General features: G+C 30.5%; 2 protein-coding genes and 2 long non-coding RNA genes across 10 annotated transcripts; all 4 read right to left on the reverse strand.

Moving 5' to 3' along the window:
- LOC104743887 (ATP-dependent DNA helicase pif1-like) lies at nt 875-1,675 on the reverse strand. The gene has a single exon (XM_010464921.1). It carries the CDS (start codon nt 1,673-1,675, stop codon nt 875-877), a length of 801 nt encoding a protein of 266 aa, XP_010463223.1.
- LOC104742206 lies at nt 10,291-13,529 on the reverse strand. 2 transcript variants are annotated; one of them, XR_002035331.1, is made up of 9 exons: nt 12,579-13,529; nt 11,707-11,888; nt 11,562-11,613; nt 11,340-11,464; nt 11,172-11,262; nt 10,967-11,091; nt 10,808-10,889; nt 10,516-10,734; nt 10,291-10,445 (listed from the first exon to the last, which is right to left on the reverse strand). XR_002035331.1 is itself a non-coding variant. In XM_019236421.1 (8 exons), exons 1-7 carry the CDS (start codon nt 12,613-12,615, stop codon nt 10,728-10,730), a joined length of 798 nt encoding a protein of 265 aa, XP_019091966.1. In that variant the 5' UTR covers nt 12,616-13,529; the 3' UTR covers nt 10,291-10,445; nt 10,516-10,727. The 2 variants fall into 2 exon arrangements, 1 of the variants encoding a protein (XP_019091966.1); XM_019236421.1 differs by having other exon boundaries at nt 11,340-11,613.
- Nucleotides 13,938-15,029, reverse strand: LOC109128931. The gene is made up of 2 exons (XR_002035338.1): nt 14,301-15,029; nt 13,938-14,195 (listed from the first exon to the last, which is right to left on the reverse strand). It is a non-coding gene; the product is annotated as an uncharacterized LOC109128931 (long non-coding RNA).
- On the reverse strand, nt 15,066-18,628 carry LOC104742205. Of its 6 annotated transcripts, XR_002035336.1 has the most exons (11): nt 18,348-18,628; nt 18,189-18,248; nt 18,039-18,095; nt 17,379-17,450; nt 17,008-17,230; nt 16,360-16,611; nt 16,086-16,208; nt 15,745-15,779; nt 15,541-15,658; nt 15,336-15,435; nt 15,066-15,250 (listed from the first exon to the last, which is right to left on the reverse strand). It is a non-coding gene; the product is annotated as an uncharacterized LOC104742205 (long non-coding RNA). The 6 variants fall into 6 exon arrangements; XR_002035332.1 differs by having other exon boundaries at nt 15,745-16,208; XR_002035333.1 differs by having other exon boundaries at nt 15,745-16,208; nt 17,363-17,450.

Raw genomic sequence — 20,907 nt, forward strand, 5'->3', positions numbered from 1 at the left:
TAAAAAAAAAACAAATACAGTGAATCAAAACCACACAATGAATCATCGTTAGAAGTATTTTTTTACAATAGTTGTTTTGAGAAGTTGAGATTGTCTGCTTTAATAATGGAAAAATAGGTGGTGAGATGGTCGGAGTTACTTTTCTTCTGTTTTTTCGTTATCTTCACCTGCATATATATATTTTTTTGTTTTTTTAGTATTTGTGATAATGAAAGGTTAAGTATTATTGTTTTGGTTTTTTTGTTTGGTATTACCTGTGTGCGTGTGTGTTGAAGATTGTTGAATATCTCTTTGTAGACAACATTTTTGATTGTTGCCTGCTTTGCTTTGTTAGATCTTGGAATCCTAATTCACAATCCTTTTTTTGAGGTGACTCTTGATAGTGCAACATATAGTTGTCCATGACTGAAAATCGGCTTTGGTAGATAGATACCTACATTCTCGAGACTTTGCCCTTGACACTTGTTTATTGTCATAGCATAACAAACTCGTATTGGGAATTTTCGTCTCGTCATCTTGTACGAACAATTTGTATTTGCTGTTGTCATGATGATCCTTGGAATGAGGATTTTTTTGCCAACATTTGTGCTTGTTAATATCTCTGCTTTGAGCACCTTTTCACCCAAACACGTTACCGTTAGCCTTGTACCATTACACAACCCTTCCTTCTGGTTTATGTTTCTCAATAGAATTACTGGTGCATATTTTTTCAAAAGTAGTGAATGATTTGGTAATCCAGAGCACTTGATTGCATTTAGATACTCAGTTGTGTAGAGAAGGTTAACTCCATCAATATCACTCTCATCGTTGGCGATAGTGTCAGCACTGAGATATTCTTTCATTTCACCACCAATTTTTGTCAGCAAAAATTCATTCAGCTCATCGACCGTTTCATTTCTTGGTGTGAGGATTGCACGGTTTCGCAAGTATTCACGATCTTGATATTGTTTTCTAGATCTGGGAAAGTTGCTTTCTGTATTTCTTTCATCGGGTTTTCTCCTTGAGGCAAGAGTAAAGCTTCGTCGATCTCTATGTTCTCATTGTCTAGACTGTCTTCTTTTTGGCTAGAGACTATTTTAGGTTCTCCATCTCCAACTTGTAAAATCCATTTGGCAAACTCTTTTTCATCTTGGTTAACTCTCATGTTTCTGGTAAGAGTGCATATGTTGTAGTTGCTCCACATTGTAGATCTGTTCAGTGTTGCCAAAACTGTATCTTGCCTGCTTCCTTTAGGGATGAATGGTAATATTTGTCGAAAATCTCCACCCAAGAAAACTGTTTTACCTCCAAATTGTTTGTGTTCGGCCATAAAGTCATTCATGCTCATTATATCTCTTAGTGTTCGATCCAATGCTTCGAAGATATGTCGATGAGCCATAGGTGCTTCGTCCCATATTAGAAGATCTGCTTCTTGAATCAATTCGGCCAGCATTGTTTTTGGTTTGATGTCACACATTGAATTCTCATGGAGATCTATGGGTATTTTGAATCTTGAGTGAGCTGTTCTTCCCCCTGGAAAAAGTGTTGCCGCTATTCCTGAAGTTACTACTGGAAGTACTATACGTCTTTCAGAACGTAGTTGCACTATTCGTGTCCTATAGATATAGGTTTTTCCAGTTCCTCCTAGGCCGTAAAGGAAGAATAACTTTCCTTTGGAGTTGTTTATTGAATCCATCACTGATTTGTAGATAGACAGTTAATCTGTATTGAGTTCCGAAAACAATTGTTGATACATAGGGTCGCCCATAGCGCTGATTAAACCATTGCGTCATGCCATTCTTTGTCTCCATCTAACAGACCTATCGCATAACAAGTTTCTTTATAAGTCTTATAAATAATGCCGCCAACTGTTTTTACATCTTCGAAGCTTATATAACCCTTTTTGTGTATTAGCAACATTCGAAAATAGTATTGTTCTCCTGCGGTGGGGTGGATGTTTACAATTCTGCCAATGGTATATCCCTTTTTTCTCTTAGTCCAAATTCTCTTAGTTTTATCCCAGATGTACAACGGGAATTGTATGTAATACAGTTTCCTAGCATCTGGATCGTTTTCATTTGTTTTCATCCATTGAGTCAATATTGTCTTTAGTATGGCCATCTTCGTTAAAACATCTTGTGGGTCATCATCCTGATCAAATATCATACTTTCCTCTCCTTCAAGATGTAATGTCAGCTTCTGTACGACTAGTGTATGATAGTGTATGTCATAAGCAAACGTACGCCAAGCAGCCTCACATGCTGATAAGTATTGACATTCTTGGTAGTTTGTAATTTCATTGATTACTACCTCTTCTTTCTCTGGACTTTGTTCCTCCTTTGATAAAATTTGGAATACAATAGTAGCCTTATCAACGCCTTTGGTGATGTATTTGAAAAGATACTTTATTGCCTTTGAAGAATTGCACCACTCAAGATTGATATGTGCCTTAAACTTCTTCAGTAGGTCCATATTGTAAGGGATAACGTACCGGTTGTCTAGCCTTGTACCATTTTTCATAGCATACCTCTCCACATCTTCTCTTCTTTTGTAGATAATATACCCTTCTTTGTCGATAGTAGTAGACTCAACAAATGATCATAGGTATTTCTTTGTACACTTCCCATTTTCCATACACACGTTTTTTGGACGGTCAAGCCCACATGGACCATGCATCATGTGTTTTTTAACCAACTCATATCCTTCTGGGTCCTCTTTCTCATCTGGCAACTCAGCTGTTATGAGTTCATCAATTTTAGATATTGATGGAGCTTGACTTGTATCTTCTAACCATAGTAGAATATTTGCATGTGGAAGTCCTCTTTTTTGGAATTCAATTGTGTAGACAACTGTTGCATTTAGTAGTGGTTATTGTTAGTTGAATATGTTGGAAAATGTATGTACCATAATTTTGGATTTTACTATGCTTATGTTTTTGACAAATATATATATATATATATATATATATATATATATATCTTTAATATTTTTTTCTGGGAATAATTGCTAACGCTACTATGTTTTTTAATTATGTAAATACTGAAATATTTAGTAGTGGTTATTTTTGGTTGAATATGTGGTGAAATTAACAATTATTTTGGTTTTACTATGCTTAGTTTTAGAGAAATATTTATATATTTTACATTTTCTTTCTGGGAATAATTATTGGCGCTACTCTATTGTTAAATTACATAAATAATGAATTATTTAGTAGTATAAATTGTTAGTAGAATATGTGCAGAAATTTACCATAATTTTGGTTTTTACTATGCTTATGTTTTTACTAATATTTATATATTTAGCGTATTTTTTATTTTTTTTTATTTTTCTGGGAATTATTGCTAACACTACTTTATTTTTAAATTATGTAAATACTGGAATAAAATTTACCTTAATTTTGGTTTTTACTATGCTAATTTTTTGACAAATATTTATATATTAATAGTTTTTTTCTGGGAATAATTGCTAATGCTACTGTATTTTTAAATTATGTAAATAATGAAATATTTAGTAGTGGTAATTGTTAGTTGAATATGTGGAGAAATTTACCATAATTTTGGTTTTTAATTTTGTTTTTTTTGACAAATATTTATATATGTAGCGTTTTTTTTTCCTGATCATAATTACTAATGTATTTTTAAATTATGAAAATACAGAAATATTTTTACCTGCGCGTAGGGGTCCAAAGAATGTGCCTTCCTTGAAGTCTGAGATCAGTTTTTCCAATTTCATTTTGAAGACACGGCTGCAGACATCTGGTCTATCATTTGGTGAGTCATTCCCATAAGCTTGCAAATGTTCTTTGATTTCTTCCCAACCTGGATTTGCAGTAATTGTAACAAACAAATGGAGATTTCCATAAGTTCGACATACCGCCATTGCATCGTGATAACTCTCAATCATGTATCTTGGTCCTCCTGTGAAAGATGCTGGCAGAGTAACTCTCTTTCCAAGTGATTTTGAATCAGTGTCACCTCTTCCAACTGCATCAGAGATGTTGTTGTAAAGGTCAGCTCTTAGTTTCTTTTGGTTTAATGTGTGAAATTTCAACCGTTCTTCCTCGATACATGTATATGCATCTACTATGAATTGATGAAACAAGCGTCCTCCTTTTATGATGGTTTTCCCCTCAAACAATCTTGTTTGGAATAAGTATGCATAATACTCTCGGATTGTAGTGTATTGCAGCTTGATTTTCCTTTTATTATCACTAACATATGGAATGTGCAGGTCGAATCCTCTCTCTCCATAAGGAAACAACAATGGATATTGAAGAGCCATATAATGTGGGTGTAAACAGTCGATGCGTTGTAGTTCTGATATCTTGTACTGGACTATTATATCCCGCTCACCAAATTCCCCGACAATTAGTCCTGCTGTCTCATCAACAGAAGGTAAATCGTATTGTCTTCCCCTCTCTGCGACTCCAACAAGGTGAATTGTAAACTCTTCTGAATTTCTTGACTCATATTTGTCACGTGCTTTCCTGAACTCAGCTGCTAGCCTATTATTTTCATCCAGCATGCGAATCTGAGCTTCCAATATTTTCTCCTGCAGGTTTGTTGTACCATCCTCATTTGACAATGTGTTGATACGATTTTGTACTTCGTTATCTGTATCAAAAATGTATAGTTAGCCAAATTGAGGTCGTTTTCCTTCAGGTGGTATTAGGGATCCTAATCTGTGATAGAGCTGTCCTTGAATTTTGTATGTGTAGGGTCTGTAAGCTGACATGACTGAATTATATATTTGTGCTCCAATAGAAGTAAAAGCGAACACTGAGTTGTTAATTTTTATACTTGCTTTAAAGGCAGGTGATACCAATAACTCAGCTAGAGGCTCTGGTGTCTCTTTTACAGGAGGTAAAGATACTCGTCCTTTTTAGCAACATATTGAATACAATGGTTTTCCATCTTTAGTTTTCTCATTGCTTTCATTTTCCCAAACCAGTGCATGGCATGAAAAGCATTCTACCATATTGTTTTCACTTCTTCTCCTCGGTTTTGCTAAACAATATAAAATATTTTTATTAATATGTTTGGGATAGTATAATAATTTTTTTTTTAATTATTAAAATTAGTATATCTTTTGATGCAGTCATTGTTGTGACGGTGTTTCTGGTAATCGGTTTTGTTGAAGCCTCTCCTTAAGATTGACATATTTTTTTTCCTGTTTTCAAATTAATAGAAGTTTAGAAACATTTCCTAATTTTTAAAAATGAAATATTTAATACATTATATTTGTTTACACAAATGATTACCTTTTGTATTTCACTATTTTCGTTTTGCTTTGCGTATTTCATATCTTCTTCTTCGTGCTTCTCTTGTTATTTCTGGTATTTACGAAAATTTCAAATTAATCTTCTTAATTTTTTCATTGTTATAATTTTAGTATAAGTTTCCAAATCATATTAGCGTTTACCTATAGGATGAACATAGATGTACTTATGTATTGGATTATTATTTTTCGCTGCTTTCTCGACGGGATGAACAAATTTATGTGTTAGTATGATAAATAATATAATATTACTGTTTAAAGACTTAGTTATCACTAACCTGGTTTCTTTTGGCGGTTTTGGACTTTTTTGGATCTGTTTAATGTTGATGTGTCTTGATATGTTGATTCTGCTTTCCTCTTAGGTGGTCCCATTGAGAAGTCTATAATCAAAACATATAATCAAATTATACTCCACAATTTTGAAAAATTAAAATAAAACATTTGCTTATTTTTTCATGTCAACATATAACGTAAAAATATATATTATCTATAGTATAGAGAATGAAGCAAAAATGATTCCTGAATTTTTTTTAGCTAAGAGTAACTGAATTATTCTTAAATAATTACCTCTCAACCAGTTATCATATGTTTTGCTTATACTAAATGATATTTTCTTCTTATTTTTCGATAAAGGATTATGATAAATGTTAAACTCACTCATCAGATTCAAGAATGTATATCCACGGTACTTGTTATTCTTTGGATAACTTATCTACCCTAACTCGTAGCCAATTGAATATATCATATATGATTGTATGTGTATCTAAGCAATTTTGTTTTAAGATGTTCATTATTGTTAAATACATAGAAAATATACACAAATCGATTAGATTGCATATTATTTGATAAGTTGACTCGACCGTAGTAGTGTTTCTTGCTTTTTTGTTTGCTAAAACCGAATAATATGATTATTTAAATTCCCACTACAGTATAAAACAAAAAATTAAGAAAACTTCTGAGATTACTGCACGCATGAAATCTAAAAATTAAAAATTAAGTATGTGGTGTGATTCTTACCAGATGGCTGCACGCATGATAACTTCTGAGATGTCGATGAGTATATGGTTTTTTTCCCCTATGTGACCTTTTTGTTGGTTACGTGTGTAGTAGATGAATTTATATAAATCAAATTTAGTAGACTAAGAAAATGCTTCGATAGACAAAATGTATTATTATGTAATGTTCATGAACTATGTGACCTTTATGTTGATTACGGTGGTAGTAGATGAATTTATATGAATCAAATTTATTAGATCAAGAAAATGCTTCGATATACAAAATGTATTATTATTTTGCTATCCCTGAATGTCCATTAAGTAAATGTTTTATGACGACCAGTTGAAGTAGATGAATCTGTATACATGCAACTAGATTAAGATCCGTTTTATTTATATAATAATTTTTTATAAAATATAATTTATATGATTGTTTTTAAAAGTATTTTTGGATAAAATATTATGCAATAAAATTATACGCTAAATATGATGACTTGAAAAAGACACTTATTTTGTAAGTTTTGTGTTAATGATTCTAGATAAGTAACCGTCCGGTTAAATTTTATTTTATACAAAAATTTGTATATTTTCTATTTTAAAATAAAATTTTAATATGTTATATTAGTTTATGTACGTGAATTTATTTCAACAATGTATATTCTACGTCATGACTTGAATGTCATTATAAGACATAATTTTGTGAATTTGGTTTTTAAAAAGCGAGTTATTATATTATGAGTAATTTAATATATTGTTATACTTTTTGTTTTAATATACTTGGTTTTTTTAAATTCTTTCATATTATAATGACATATTATTGACATTGCTATAACAAACCAATTTAGAGTGTTTATAGTTTCTAACTTTAATATTAAATTTCAATATTTTAAAAATATTTCAAAATAAATTATTTAAAGTTTATTATATAATATAAAATTATAAAATTCAACAAAAAGTATGAAATTGAATTTAAATATTCAAATTGTGACCCATTACTCGGTAAAAAAATTAATTCAATAGATATTATTTTAAAGACTAATATTAATAAAAATTGAATATTTTATAGATTGAATCATTTATATTTGTTTCTAAAACTTCAACTTATGGTATATCCGGAAATAAAACTATTTTTTAATCATAATAAATAATATGATAATTTTTTTTTCACAAAATAGATTCATATATAAAAATGAGAGGTGAAGTATAATAATAATTAACAAATTAAAATATTAAGTTAGATATCAAAAGATTTTATTTGATGAATAATTTATTAAAGAAAATTAATATATGGTAACTAAGATGATATCAAATGATTCTTTAAAATATTCTCTTTAAGATTTTTGAAAACAATAAATCTAGACTATACAAATAATATAAAACTTAATCTATAACCTATTTATAACCAATTTATTTTTATTATATAGTTTACAAAACAATGTTATGTACTTCCGTTTTATTATATAGGGAATACATTCTACTTGAAGATTAAATGTTTTATTAATGATGTTAGCCTACATAATTATTTTCCTTTTTACATTGGTTTTTACATTTCTTAGGTGGTCTGAACACGTTTCATATGTAGTACAATTTTTTTTAATGGTTGATCTTCTATTTTTGGTCAATCCTACTGAAAATAGTTTTTTATGAGTCAAAGTTTCCACTTTATAGTTTATATTGTGATTTATACGGTTATACCACAAGTCTAAGGACAAATATAACAAAAGTTTCTTTGACTTTATAATAATATAATTTAATAATTTATGGAAGAGCAAACAGACAATTGATCTACAAAATATGTATAGGATAACAACGTAAAATATATTTCTTTTATGGTCAATATAAGTCAAAGAATATTTAACCAGAACATAAAATATGTCCCGTAGAAATCAATAGTAATACAGTCGTGATATGTATGATGACATCTGTAATTGTATTTAATTTTCATTCGGGTAATACTTTGGTTCACTGCTGATGAACCTCTTCATTCATCCTTATATAAAATAAGAAAATAAAATCTGTACACATTTATTATAAAATTAGAAACTTAAACCATTCTTTTATAAACTCAAACCGATATATAATTTTGTTGTAATTGTAAAATCTAAACTTTAACCATCTCATTTATAAACCCAAACCATCTCATTTGTAAACCCAAACCGACATATACTTCCGTTCTAATTATTAAATCTAAACCCTAACTATCTCATTTGTAAATCCAAACCGACATATAATTTCATTCTAATTGTAAAATCTAAACCCTAACCATCTAATTTGTAAACCCAAACCGACATATAATTTTGTTCTAATTGTAAAATCTAAACTCTAACCACCTTATTTGTAAACCCAAACCGACATAGAATTTTGTTTTAATTATAAAATCTAAACCCTAATTCTCATTTATAAACCCAAACTGATATATAACCTCGTTTAATTGTAAAATCTAAACCAAGACAATATTTAATTTAATTTTGATAAAAGTATACAGAATTTGTTTCCATAATTAGTTTTGCTTTTTAATTTAATTTTGATTTATTTTTTAAATAAAATATTAGATAGAACATTATGATTGGTTGAGACTTGAGAGGGAAGGGGGTGAATACAAAGGTTCATCCTTAAGGGTGAACCTAAGTATTTTTTTTCAGAAGTACACATAAAACATTAAATACTAATTTAATAATTAATATATTTCATATATTTATTTAACTTATTCTAATATGTGTAAACATAGGAGATGGAAGGTGATGAAAGTACTACAGTAGAGAACATTCCAAAATCTCTTACAAATTTTGTTGGCAAAACAATGGAGTTTCAAATCAAGATTACTGAATACAACTTTCGAGCATCCTCCAAAGCTTTCACAGTTTCTAGGGTCGTCAAAGAAAACATATTTGAAGATTTAGATATCATTAATAATCCAACAAAGGTTAACATTGGCATTAACAATTCTTTATAATTAAAAATTTTTCAATTATCACTATTTTAATATATTATTGTTCTATATAGGGTGATGGGCCAAGCACAGATGGTATAGGAACTAACAATAAGATCAAAACTGAAAATGGGAAAAGGGCTCCTACTTTTGAAGAAGAGGACGAAAATAAATCAAAAAAGAAACGTCCGAGCACAACAAAATAATTTCCCCAGTTTTTATTTTCAAAATTTCTGCATCTCTAAGTCTTTAAACTTTAAATTCTACATCTTCAAGTTTTTTAGATTTAAATTCCACATCTCAAACTCTTTGATTTTAATTCTACATTCCATTTTTGGATTCTGTTTCATATCCAAGATCTCAGCTGGCTATCTGATTGTTATTCTGTTTTTTTTTCTTATTCAAATTATCTAATGATTTAGTTATAGAACAATTCTTGGATTCATTCCTAAGGTGAACCCTTTTGTTCACTTCTCCTTATTTTAGCCAATGAGAATATGATATCTCATAATACATTTAAGAACTTCACCTCCTTATAAAATAAGGAAACAAAATCTATATACATTATTTTAAAATTAAAAAATTAAACCGCTTATTTATAAACCCAAACCGATATATAATTTCTTTATAATTGTAAAATCTAAACCCTAGCCATCTCATTTGTAAACCCAAACCGACATATAATTTCTTTCTAATTGTAAAATCTAAACCCTAACCAACTCATTTGTAAACTCAAACCGACATATAATTTTGTTTTAATTGTAAATCTAAACTCTAACCACTTCATTTGTAAACCCAAACCGATATATAATTTCGTTTTAATTGTAAAATCTAAACCCTAACCACTTCATTTGTAAACCCAAACCAACATATAACTTTGTTTGAATTGTAAGATCTAAACTCTAATCACTTTATTTGTAAACCCTAACCAATACATTATTTAATTTTAATTGTAAAATCTAAACCAAACCAATATTTAACTTTCCTTTAAAAAAATTATACAGAATTTATTTCCTTAATATGTATTGTTTTTTAATTTAATTTTGATTTATTTTTTTAAACAAGATAATGTATAGAAGATTCTGATTGGTTGAAAAGGAAGAAGTGAAAAAGAAGGTTCACCTTAGGAGTGAACCTAAGTATTTCTCACCTCTGAATTAGTAATCTCTTCGGCTATTGTGTGTGTAAGTTTTCTTACGTCTCAATCAAATAAGACAAATGTGGTAGTTCTATCACCACTTTCAACCTCCAATTCCACTCTAAACCTGTGTCAATATAACAGTATATATAAATGTTGCTTCTATTTATGGAAAGTAAAATATGTATATAGTTTACCTAGCAATTCCAATTATGGTGCTTGTGTTACAAGAGTTGCACATTAAAGATGTGGAAGAGCGACCAAGCTTCTTTGAACACTTAGCATAAGACAATAATATGAGAATACCTCCGTCGCTCCACTATATATGTATTCAAATATTTGGCCAATAGTCCAAACTCCCAGTTTGTTATTCATATTATTTTGTTCGACGATTGACGAAGGTTTTGCTCTATTTTCTATTCAAATATTTTTATTATATTAGCAAATGTCTTATTAATATAATGAACGATCGTAAGTTTATGTATATACCCTTTCATAAACTCTTGAACAGCTTCTAACTCATAATTGATATATGTCTTTGTTGCTCCAGTTGAGCTCAAATGCATTTTCCCTGTATTGTTCTTCCAAATTAATATATAGTGTAGGAGGGAAAAAAGGTATTGTTTTAGATATAGACATTGTTGGTACCTGCAAACATTTTTGGATTCAAACTTGTACATACTATAACACTGTTTTCTTGATTAGTTTTGATGAATTGTTGACGAAAGTTTGATGCTTGGTTATCCCAAAGTGTTAGTCGTACTGATTCATTTCTGCACATTTTTTAAAAACAGGGTAATTTATAATTATAACAAGTGTTAGAAATTACTTAGAAAGCATAATAGATACTAACTCTTGTAGCAATAGAAGGAAGACGATTCTTTCAGTTGAGGTAGAATCTTCCAAGTTAGAGTCTTGAACTTTCAATAATTGTCCAACGGCATCTAAATTTATAGAGAATAAAAAAATTAATCATATGTAAAATAAGAAGACAATTAATTTCAAAAACATAAACACTTACCAAACAAGTGAATATTGGTCCCCACAAATTTGTTACTTTCAGCATAATTGTGTAGCCTGAATTTTTCATCCTTAATAGAACAGATATCTTCGAGAACTTCGACAATCTTAGTTGTTTCCATAAATCTGATAGTAAATGGATTGTCCGTCACTTTGTAAAAACCATAGGTGGGAACAACTTCGAAATTGCTAATTAGATACATTTTCCCTTTTTCAAGATGACCTTTAAATTTGCCAATAAAGCGGTGAAAAATTGATCCTTGAATTACATTTTCCTGTAAAGTTAGACTTATAAGAATCAATATTTTCAAAATCGTTTCATTTAAAGAAACTAGAAACTACATGTGAAAGGATAAAAACTTAGGTACCTTTTCATCCAAAAATAGCATGTCGAGACTCATGAGCGTTCCGTTGAGTTTGAAGTTTCGAGCTTCCCACATACGCAAGATACGAACTGTGACATGTTGCATGGTTTTCCCTATAACAAGATCATGGAGATGTATCTTTTTGGATAGTAGAGTAGCTAAATCTCCTTGTAAATCCATTGACACTAAAAGAACCAATAAAAAGGAAAATTAATTAATAAAAGAAACTAAAATGAGATAAGAAGTATAATGTGTAGAACCTTGAATATCCATCTAACTTACAAAATGAGAAGAAAGTTGTACGATAATGATTTTGGAGTTTGTAAACCAGATGGCCAAATAGCTATATATATATATATATATTTGAGATGTAATTAATATAGAAGTTGGAAGAGTCCTATAGGTTTTATTCACTTAGGACAAATACAAATTCACAATAATTTAATACCATGAATTAACACTTTTAGATGAATCATCATTGATTATATAGGCTTTTACAATGTGTCGTTCAATATCTTTCAAAAGCTTTAAATTGAATTTGACTCCACCAATATACAATTGTGTCATTGAAAATAACTCAGAAGAAAACTAATTAACATAAATTGAAACCAAGAACATGAATAATATTAACATAAATAAGTGTGACGTTCGTATCATGCATTAGAGAAACATACGAAGAACATGAATTAACCTTGGGAAAATAACTTATTCAAATCTTTGTAAACAAAAATCTATGATTAATAATGTTGTTCTATATCTTTCTCAAACCAAGTCCAAACCATGATATCTATAAATAAATCAGAAAGTGTACACTTCTATAACAATTCTAAAAACAAATACAAATAACAAAATCATGAGTCGAAGGTGTTACAAACCGGTTCTAACAGATCTTCCCGATGATACAGTAGCCATTATTCTTTCAAAAGTTGGTGAATCATCTGCTGAAGATTTTCAAGCTTCGATCTTTACTTGCAAGACATTTCATAGAATCTCAAAATTCTCAGATGTTTTGAAGAATCTAAATTTGGCTGAAGTTTTCCCACCACCATGGAATAAGATTCTTAAAAATTTCAAATTTTTAGCTGAATGTGTTAAGGCTAGAAATATTCATGCTATTTTTTTGTGTGGTCTTACTGATTATTATTACAGAAAGGAAATTCTGCAGGCCTAGCTCAAATTTCTTATGCAGCTAATGCTACTCATTTCTCAGCCATGTATGTATACGGAATGATTTTAATCGGGGAAGGGGAGTTTGATGAAGGATTTAACTATGTTACCCAACTTTGGAAGAATCAAGGGCTGCAGGTGGTAAGACAATGCCAACAAAATTGTCGTGAAGTCATTCTAGAGTTGAGTGTGAGGAAATACCGTGATTACGATTTCCTCTTAAGCGAGATTGAAGTTGGGAACACATGTGTTGCTGGCAAATTCGATGATGTATGCGATGGATGCTCATTTACAAGGAAATATACCACTTCATGGACTACATGCACTATGTTTAATTTAAATTATATTTTATGTTTTATTTTTCTTATTCCGAATTTTCAATTTTAAGACCACATGATGTAGCTACAAGTTCTTTTATTTTATCCTAAAATAATTTTAACTTTCAAAAAAAGAAAAGATTGTATTGGTTTTATTGATGCAGAATGTGTATCGAGGTTAAAAAGACTCTTTCTCTCAAAACACTTCACTTGAGTTGTTGGGAAAGAGGTGCAAGAAAATACACCATATATTCTCAACAACTAACAATCACTACAAGAAAATAATTTTATTAAGACGAAATATTTAGTCACAATATAAACATTGTTACGAATTTGTGATGATTTTTGAATGGTTGCAATACAATGGTCACAAATTTTTATTTGTAACAAAAACGTCACAAGAGTTGCAACAAATATATTAGTAACCATTTTGTCATTAATAATTACGACACATAAAGTAACAAAACGTCTTTAAATCGTCATAATTCGTGTTTAAAATAATGTTTTAATTATGTATCTTATTATTACGAAACTATACTCTCAAATGGTCACAAATATAATTAAAAATTTGTCGCAAAATTTTAACAAATACTCAAAAATCATGATATTTTGTGACTATCATATTGTCCAATCTTATCATTAGAAGTTAGTTTCAAATGGTCACAAGTTATTACTAAAATTTTTATTGCATATGATAAAAATTATAACTAAAATATTAATCTCAAAACCATATTTTTTTTTAATTTATAATCATACAAATTTTTTATAATCATAAACATTAAATATACATTATAAACTATCTTTCTTCTTACAAAGAAAATAAATCACAAATTTGACCAGATGCACATATTCGACCATAACTTTCATATTATAACTCCTATGGAAACAATATCAGGCTCTCTGGAAAGGTAAGACTAAGATCTTTCCAACGGCAGGTAGATCAGCTTTTGGTTCAATTTTTAGCAGTGGAAAACGATTTCACAAGATGACTGATGTTAATTCGCGTATCTGCGCAGGATAGGTTTGAGAAAACATGTATAACTTTTAATCTATAAAAAGGGTTACAAAATAATTTGGAGAAGACTAACATCTATGGGTTGGGAAATTTCTCACCAAGATTTGTCCATAAAAGAGTCTGTTTACCCCTTCTTTTCCACCATCTCCTAGGACATGTAAGATCTGTCCTTAATCTCAACTGTGGCTCCTTGTTCTCTTTCTCTCAAATGTTTTACTCTCTCTCTAGGTTTAGGAGACACGGAATTATGAAGAATAAAACCCTAATCATCTCTTAAATAAGTCTTGTTAAATTAGGGTTAGAGACTTGACTTAATGGGCTTTGTATAAATGACATAACAAAATACAATTTTATGACTAATGTTTACTCATTTTAATGTCACAAACTGTGACTTGCATATATGTTATAAGTTCATAACTAATTTGCAACAACATATTGGTCACAATGTAGTCATAAGAGTGACGATTAATATTATCATAGCACATTCGTCACTAATTGTGACAAACTTTTGTTACTGATTTTTCTGTCATAATATAGTAACGAAAATACTATGAATTTGTGACAAATAAATTTAGTCATGATATCGTATTTAAAGTGTCACAAATTTGTGACGAAAATTTTGTCTCAAAAATACGTCTCAATAAACTTATTTTCTTGTAGTGAATGAGTTGTTGGGTTTTGGGTGGAACCAATGATTAAGTTACAATGTATGCTTAATGTTTTTGTATGAACGCCAAATAAAAATCTTGGCCTATAATCTAAAGGACTCTTAAGTTACCAAGTATAGTTTCCAGACAGCATCTTTGCGAAATCAGACTGACTTGCATTAACAAAGTAAATAAGTACAGAAGACTCACCAGGATTAAGATGGAGGATTATCCTTATACTTTACAGCATGAGTGATTGAGAGAGACTCAGCCTAACCTTGTTGCATCAATGGCTGCAAGCAAGTCTTCATATTTAGCCCTGTTACTTCCTTTATTACTTTGTTGTCCTTCAAGATCTTAAAGGTCGGACCCACTCTAATTCCTAGCTCCTTTGCCAATGGCTGCAAAAAACACAAGTCTTTGCTCTCAATATTTATGTGTTAACATAAGAATTAAGACATATTAATAGCAAAAGGAAGAACAAACCTTGTTGTCTTGGTTGAAGTCAAGCTTAAGAAACACCATATCCTGGTACTTCACAGATAGCTCTTTGTATTTGGGAGCAATCACTTTGCAAGGACCACACCTGCAAAGTAAAATCGAAACAAGACTTACACTGAGTAAAACAACAGTTTCTTGAGAATAAGAATCCATAAACATCACATAAGCAGTGCAAGCTTGCTCACCCGACCAAGCCAAAACCAATCATTACTCACTATATTAAACTGAAGATTTTTACCAATCCATAAAACAGAAGAAGTGAAGCGCTCTCGGTCTCCAAGTAAAGCTAATGTATCCAACGAATCAATCTACACAAATGCCACCAAAATCATGTCAAGGTTTAACACAACACAGAGCCTTAAACAAGCAAAGATCAAATACAACAGTAGTTTACCAAGGTCAACGCATAGCCTCCAAGTGTATCTTCACCTTGGCAAGATAACGGTCTCAATTCATCAAGTGGAAAAGCATTGTTCATATATCCATCAAAAGCATGATAAAACATCCCACGTACTTACACACTCAATGTCAAAAATGAACCCATCAAATTAAGTAACTCACCACCAAGCCAAGTTATTATGCAAAACCTACTTCTCACCATCAAGTTAGTAACTCTACCTCATACTAATAAAGCTTTACATGGTTCTGAAATTTCAAGTCAAACCAAACAGAACAAGCCAAATACACAACACTAAAACAACGACATAAATTAACAGAAACATTTTCAATTCTTACTGTGGTTGTGACATGAGTATTGTCCCCCTCTGGTCCTTCTCTGGCCAGCCCAAAGTCCGATAATTTCGGACAGAATTCATCGTTTAAGAGCACATTTGATGATTTGAAATCTCTATATATAACCTGCAACCAAATAAACAAGATCACAACACGGTTCACAGAACATCTCAATCCTAAATCATGGCTCTATGTCAACATTTACATAGAACTTAATGTAAATAATCAAAGGGTCTGCCTAAAACAAGATTTCTCCTGACAGGTTTAAATTTTTTACCTTAAGTTCATGTAAATAAGCCAATCCTTCAGCTGCACCAAGCATGACCTCGAGTCTTTTTCTCCACGGTAAAGTGCATGATCAACGGCTGAAGAGATGGTCCTCTAAACTTTTATTCGACATGTACTCATAAACCAAAAGCCTCTCGATCCCAGTCTCGCCGTCCTCTGAGCAATAACCTATGAGTTTCACAACGTTCTGATGATTCACTACCCCTAGAAACTGAACCTCTGCTAGCCATTGCTTGTGGCCCTAAAATACACCATTCAAACACAGACAAGGGTAAATACAAAAACTTTTGAAGAAAATTTCAGAATTGACACTAAAGAAAACATAGTGACGATGTTGACGTAATAAATACGTCCATTGACTAATTCCTACTCTTTTCCTTCACCATTCTTACTCTTTATTTCACCATCATGAAACAAGTGACAAATTTTGAGTTTTCTTCATCGTTTCATCAAATCTACTCTTCTTCTTTTTTTTTTGACGATTCTAAGAAGCTTTTTTTACCCCGAAAATTTACATCAAAGCAACTTGGAAGAATCTCTTAGCTAGCTTCAACTAATTGCTTAATTACTTCCTAATGATTAAATTAGATTAGCAAAAAAAAACAGAGAGAAGACAAGAAAGTAATTAAATTATGACCTGTAAACCTTGTTGGTTGAGTTTCTTAATGGCGACGACAAGTGGAGGATCAGAATCAGCTCCTCCAGTGGTCAGAATCTTTCCTTTAAAAACACTACCGAATCCACCTTCACCGATCTTAAGCTTTCTGTTAAACCCATAAGTGGCTCTACTGAGTTCTTCGTAAGCGAAACTTAGATAACATGATACACCTCTTCCCACTCCCTTCCTCTAACCAGATTCTCTTTCATATACGAATAATAAAAAAAAAATCCCAAACAAGCAGAGAGAATCAGTATCAGAACTACAGCCTCCCAAAACAATCTGGAGCAAAAAAAGACATCAATACAATACCAACTTAGACACTTTGACGTACATATTAGGTTATTCACCTGGAAATCAACTTGGACACTTTCTATCATCCTCCGAACAAAATCTTCATTCTCCAAGTTCAACAAACCAATCTTAAACATGTGAAAAGACATCCATCAAACTTTGAAGTATATGTAGCAGATTAAATTCAACGAATATATAACAGGGAACCAGATATCTCAGATCAGATTTGATTCAAAGAACGAAAAAGCAAATGCCAAAGTATGTCTTCATTAATATTTACACAGAGATAAGAATTATTTAGTCATCCTAAAGAATACTACGAGATACACATTCGAACGATTTCTTTATTACTCAGAAGTTAGAAATGTGAGGTTGTGTGTTCTATTAGATATCACCAAGTAATGACGCAAAAACTACAAATAAGTAGACTTCTACAATTTTCATAATAGGATATAAAAGACACAAAACGATCCACCTTAAGGGCATTTGGATTATTATTTGTGTTTCTAAAGTAGTTTTTGCCAAGTTAAATCCTTTTGGTAATTGCTTCTAAGCTAATTATTCTTTGACAAGGGTCCGTTAAACAGATATCATAAAAGACTCAATCAAAACCTCTACTACATAGAACCCAACTAAATGCATGCCCACAGATACCCAGAAAATAAAAAGGAATGCTTTATTCAAGCAAGGGAAACTTGGTTCCAGAAAAGACTTACCAAAGTCCCACACAAAGGAATCTTGTGAGGCAATTGTTCAGCACATTGAAATAGCAACTGTTAAAATGAAAAACTTCATTGATGAGAGAAACCCAATAATAACAAAATCGAACAACGAATTCATATTATTACAAGAGAAGGTATGCTTACAGGCAAAACTTGGTCTCCAGAACGCTCGATTTCTCTCCTAATAACACCAAAACAAGTCTCCTGTGTATTTTTTAACAGGAAAAAGTTGGGTAAACAACTACTTTGAGAAAAATTAAAATTAGAGTTTAAGAGGGAGGGTGAATCGAGAAGAGTACTGACAATATGGTCTTTGTAGTCGGAGGAAGTGCCGTACTCAGGACCCTTTTCGCCGATGCGAAGGAGAAGGGTTTTCAAATTCCTCATCTTGCTTCATGGTTCACAAATCGTTGATTCAAAGAACACCAAAATAGTTGATTCACACATCGTATTATTACAGAGTGAACGTGAGTTCTTGAGACACGGTGAAGCGAGAATTGAGAAATCAGATTCCGGGTTGTTGAGATTTTGGGACCTTCTCGATAAATTTCAAATTATATGTTATTTGATAGGTAAGAAAAATTATAGATGATGTATGTTATAATTTCATTCCTTAGCTATTTTTACCGATCTGTCAGCTTCTCCTTTAATACAAAAGTTGAAATGTCATCAGCTAGCGAAAAACAAGGAAATTTTATTGTATAGACTAGGATAGTATCCGCGCTATGCTGCATGATTATTTCATATTTTGTTTTTATTTTTATTATTTTTGGATAATTTTATATGTGTTTGTAATTAAAAAAATATTATTAATATAGTTTTTGACAATGTTCATTGGTAATATTTTTGGTTTTAGGGCTTTGTTATTATGTGGTGCTAGTTTTATTATTGTAATAAAATTATAGATTAAAATCAATTTTTTCTTGTATTAGGATGTATTGGAGGACCATTATTATTGTTAGTTGTTTTTTTTTATTTAATCAATTTTGGCTTTTGATATTTAATATTTTTATCAACACTGTGGAGATTTTTAAGAATTTTTTGCTTTTCCTAAAAATTGTTTGATTGTGTTATATCAACTCTACTTCCTTACATGTTTATGAGATTAGTTAATTAATTATTAAACATATAATGAAAAAAATGTTTTTTCTCGCTTCAGAAAAATAACTCATATGAGTCGAATTTGTGTTCAAAATTGTCCAACCATTCTTTTCTTCGGATATGAAACTTTACTGAATGTTTTTAATCAAAAAGGAAATTCATCAAAACATTTTTTCTGTCATTGATATCTTCTTTTTGGGGTTTATGATTGGGCTTTTGATATGATGGTGGGGTCTGGTTCACCTTATGTAAAAATAAAACCCATTCTGTTTATATATACTAAAAAAAACTTTAAAAACTAATCTTATATAATTTAAAATCATGCTTCCTTACACATGCCTTATTCTAAAAAAGCAAGAGGATTAGTGATCAACATCATTTTCTACATGCTTTCATTGGGATCATGGGATGGAAGTCCAACAGTAAATCAAAACAACCTTGCAAAAAAAATAGATAATCACAAAATCAGTTCCCATAGTGATATGTTAACTAAATTTTAATATATTCAATAAAATACTTATACTAATTATTTATTTAATTTCTTGTATTGGTCAACTATTTATTAATTTCATAATTTGTAGATATTTCATATTTATAAATGTTTACTTGTGTAAAGCTAAATATAATAGCTTAATAATATAAAATTCTCTCAGATATCACTAATTGTTTTTTGTGATAAAAATATGTCAGTGTTTAAGAACACATATTTTTATACTATATGGATCAAAATAGAATTAAGTTACAACTATATGTTTTTTTAAACCTCTTTGACTTCATTAAATTTTAATAGAAATATCATATGTGAATTTTTATAAATTTTTGATAATAATAAACATTAGTATAACTTACTTACACACTAATTTGTTAGTAATTAAAGCTATTAAAAATTAAAGTAAAATGTTGATTATGTTTTATACACATAATCATATTGTATGCATAAATTTATGAAAATAAAATTAATTTAAAAATACAATAAAAAACATAATGTGCCTTGCCCGTTCTTCGCGTTAAAAAACGTAATGTGCCTACTCCTTTTCTCTCGACTTTGGATTGGGACGATCTTAGTTTTAAAAATAGTTTGGCAGAACCACTAATGTAAGACTTACACATTCTAAATTTGAACAAAAAAATAATTATGATACAGCCTTTGTTTTTTTTTGTATTTTATTTAAACAATCGTAAGTCACATGGACAAACAACATATTATTACTTTTGTTGAACGAACTAATAAATACCAAAGGAATTAACCAACCAAGATAACAAATTGTCACACTCAAGTTAACTAAATTTGTCACACTACTCACCACAAATTAAACAACGAGACTGGCGTTATACCTTCTTTTCTTCCTCAGATTCAGAAGAATCTGATGAGTTAAAACTGCTAGGTTCTAGCTAATTCGGTACTGTTTTTTCAGTTTTCTCCTTCTGAACAGCAGCAATCAAGTCTTTCTTCTGCTTCTTCGGAACTTGGATGTCCAAATTTTGTTTCGTAACACTGTTACCTAACAAACAAATTAAAAACAGAACATGGTGTTGAGTTAATGTAGGGGTTAGTCAATTTTTACACCATCCAAGGCACATGCCACCACTAATTAGATGTGATGTTGCCTCTATGATGACTTTGTCTTTGGCTACTTACTGCATCTTTGGCGTACATTGCTTTATTATCCTCGGGCTCAATTAGTCCTTTAGATATGAATATGTTGACTTTTACAGTTTTTCGTCCATCGGGGTTAATGGTTTCTTTTACGGCTAGTGGATA

This window comes from Camelina sativa, chromosome 14 (genome assembly GCF_000633955.1).
Source record: "Camelina sativa cultivar DH55 chromosome 14, Cs, whole genome shotgun sequence".
NCBI classification, from domain to species: Eukaryota; Viridiplantae; Streptophyta; class Magnoliopsida; order Brassicales; family Brassicaceae; genus Camelina; species Camelina sativa.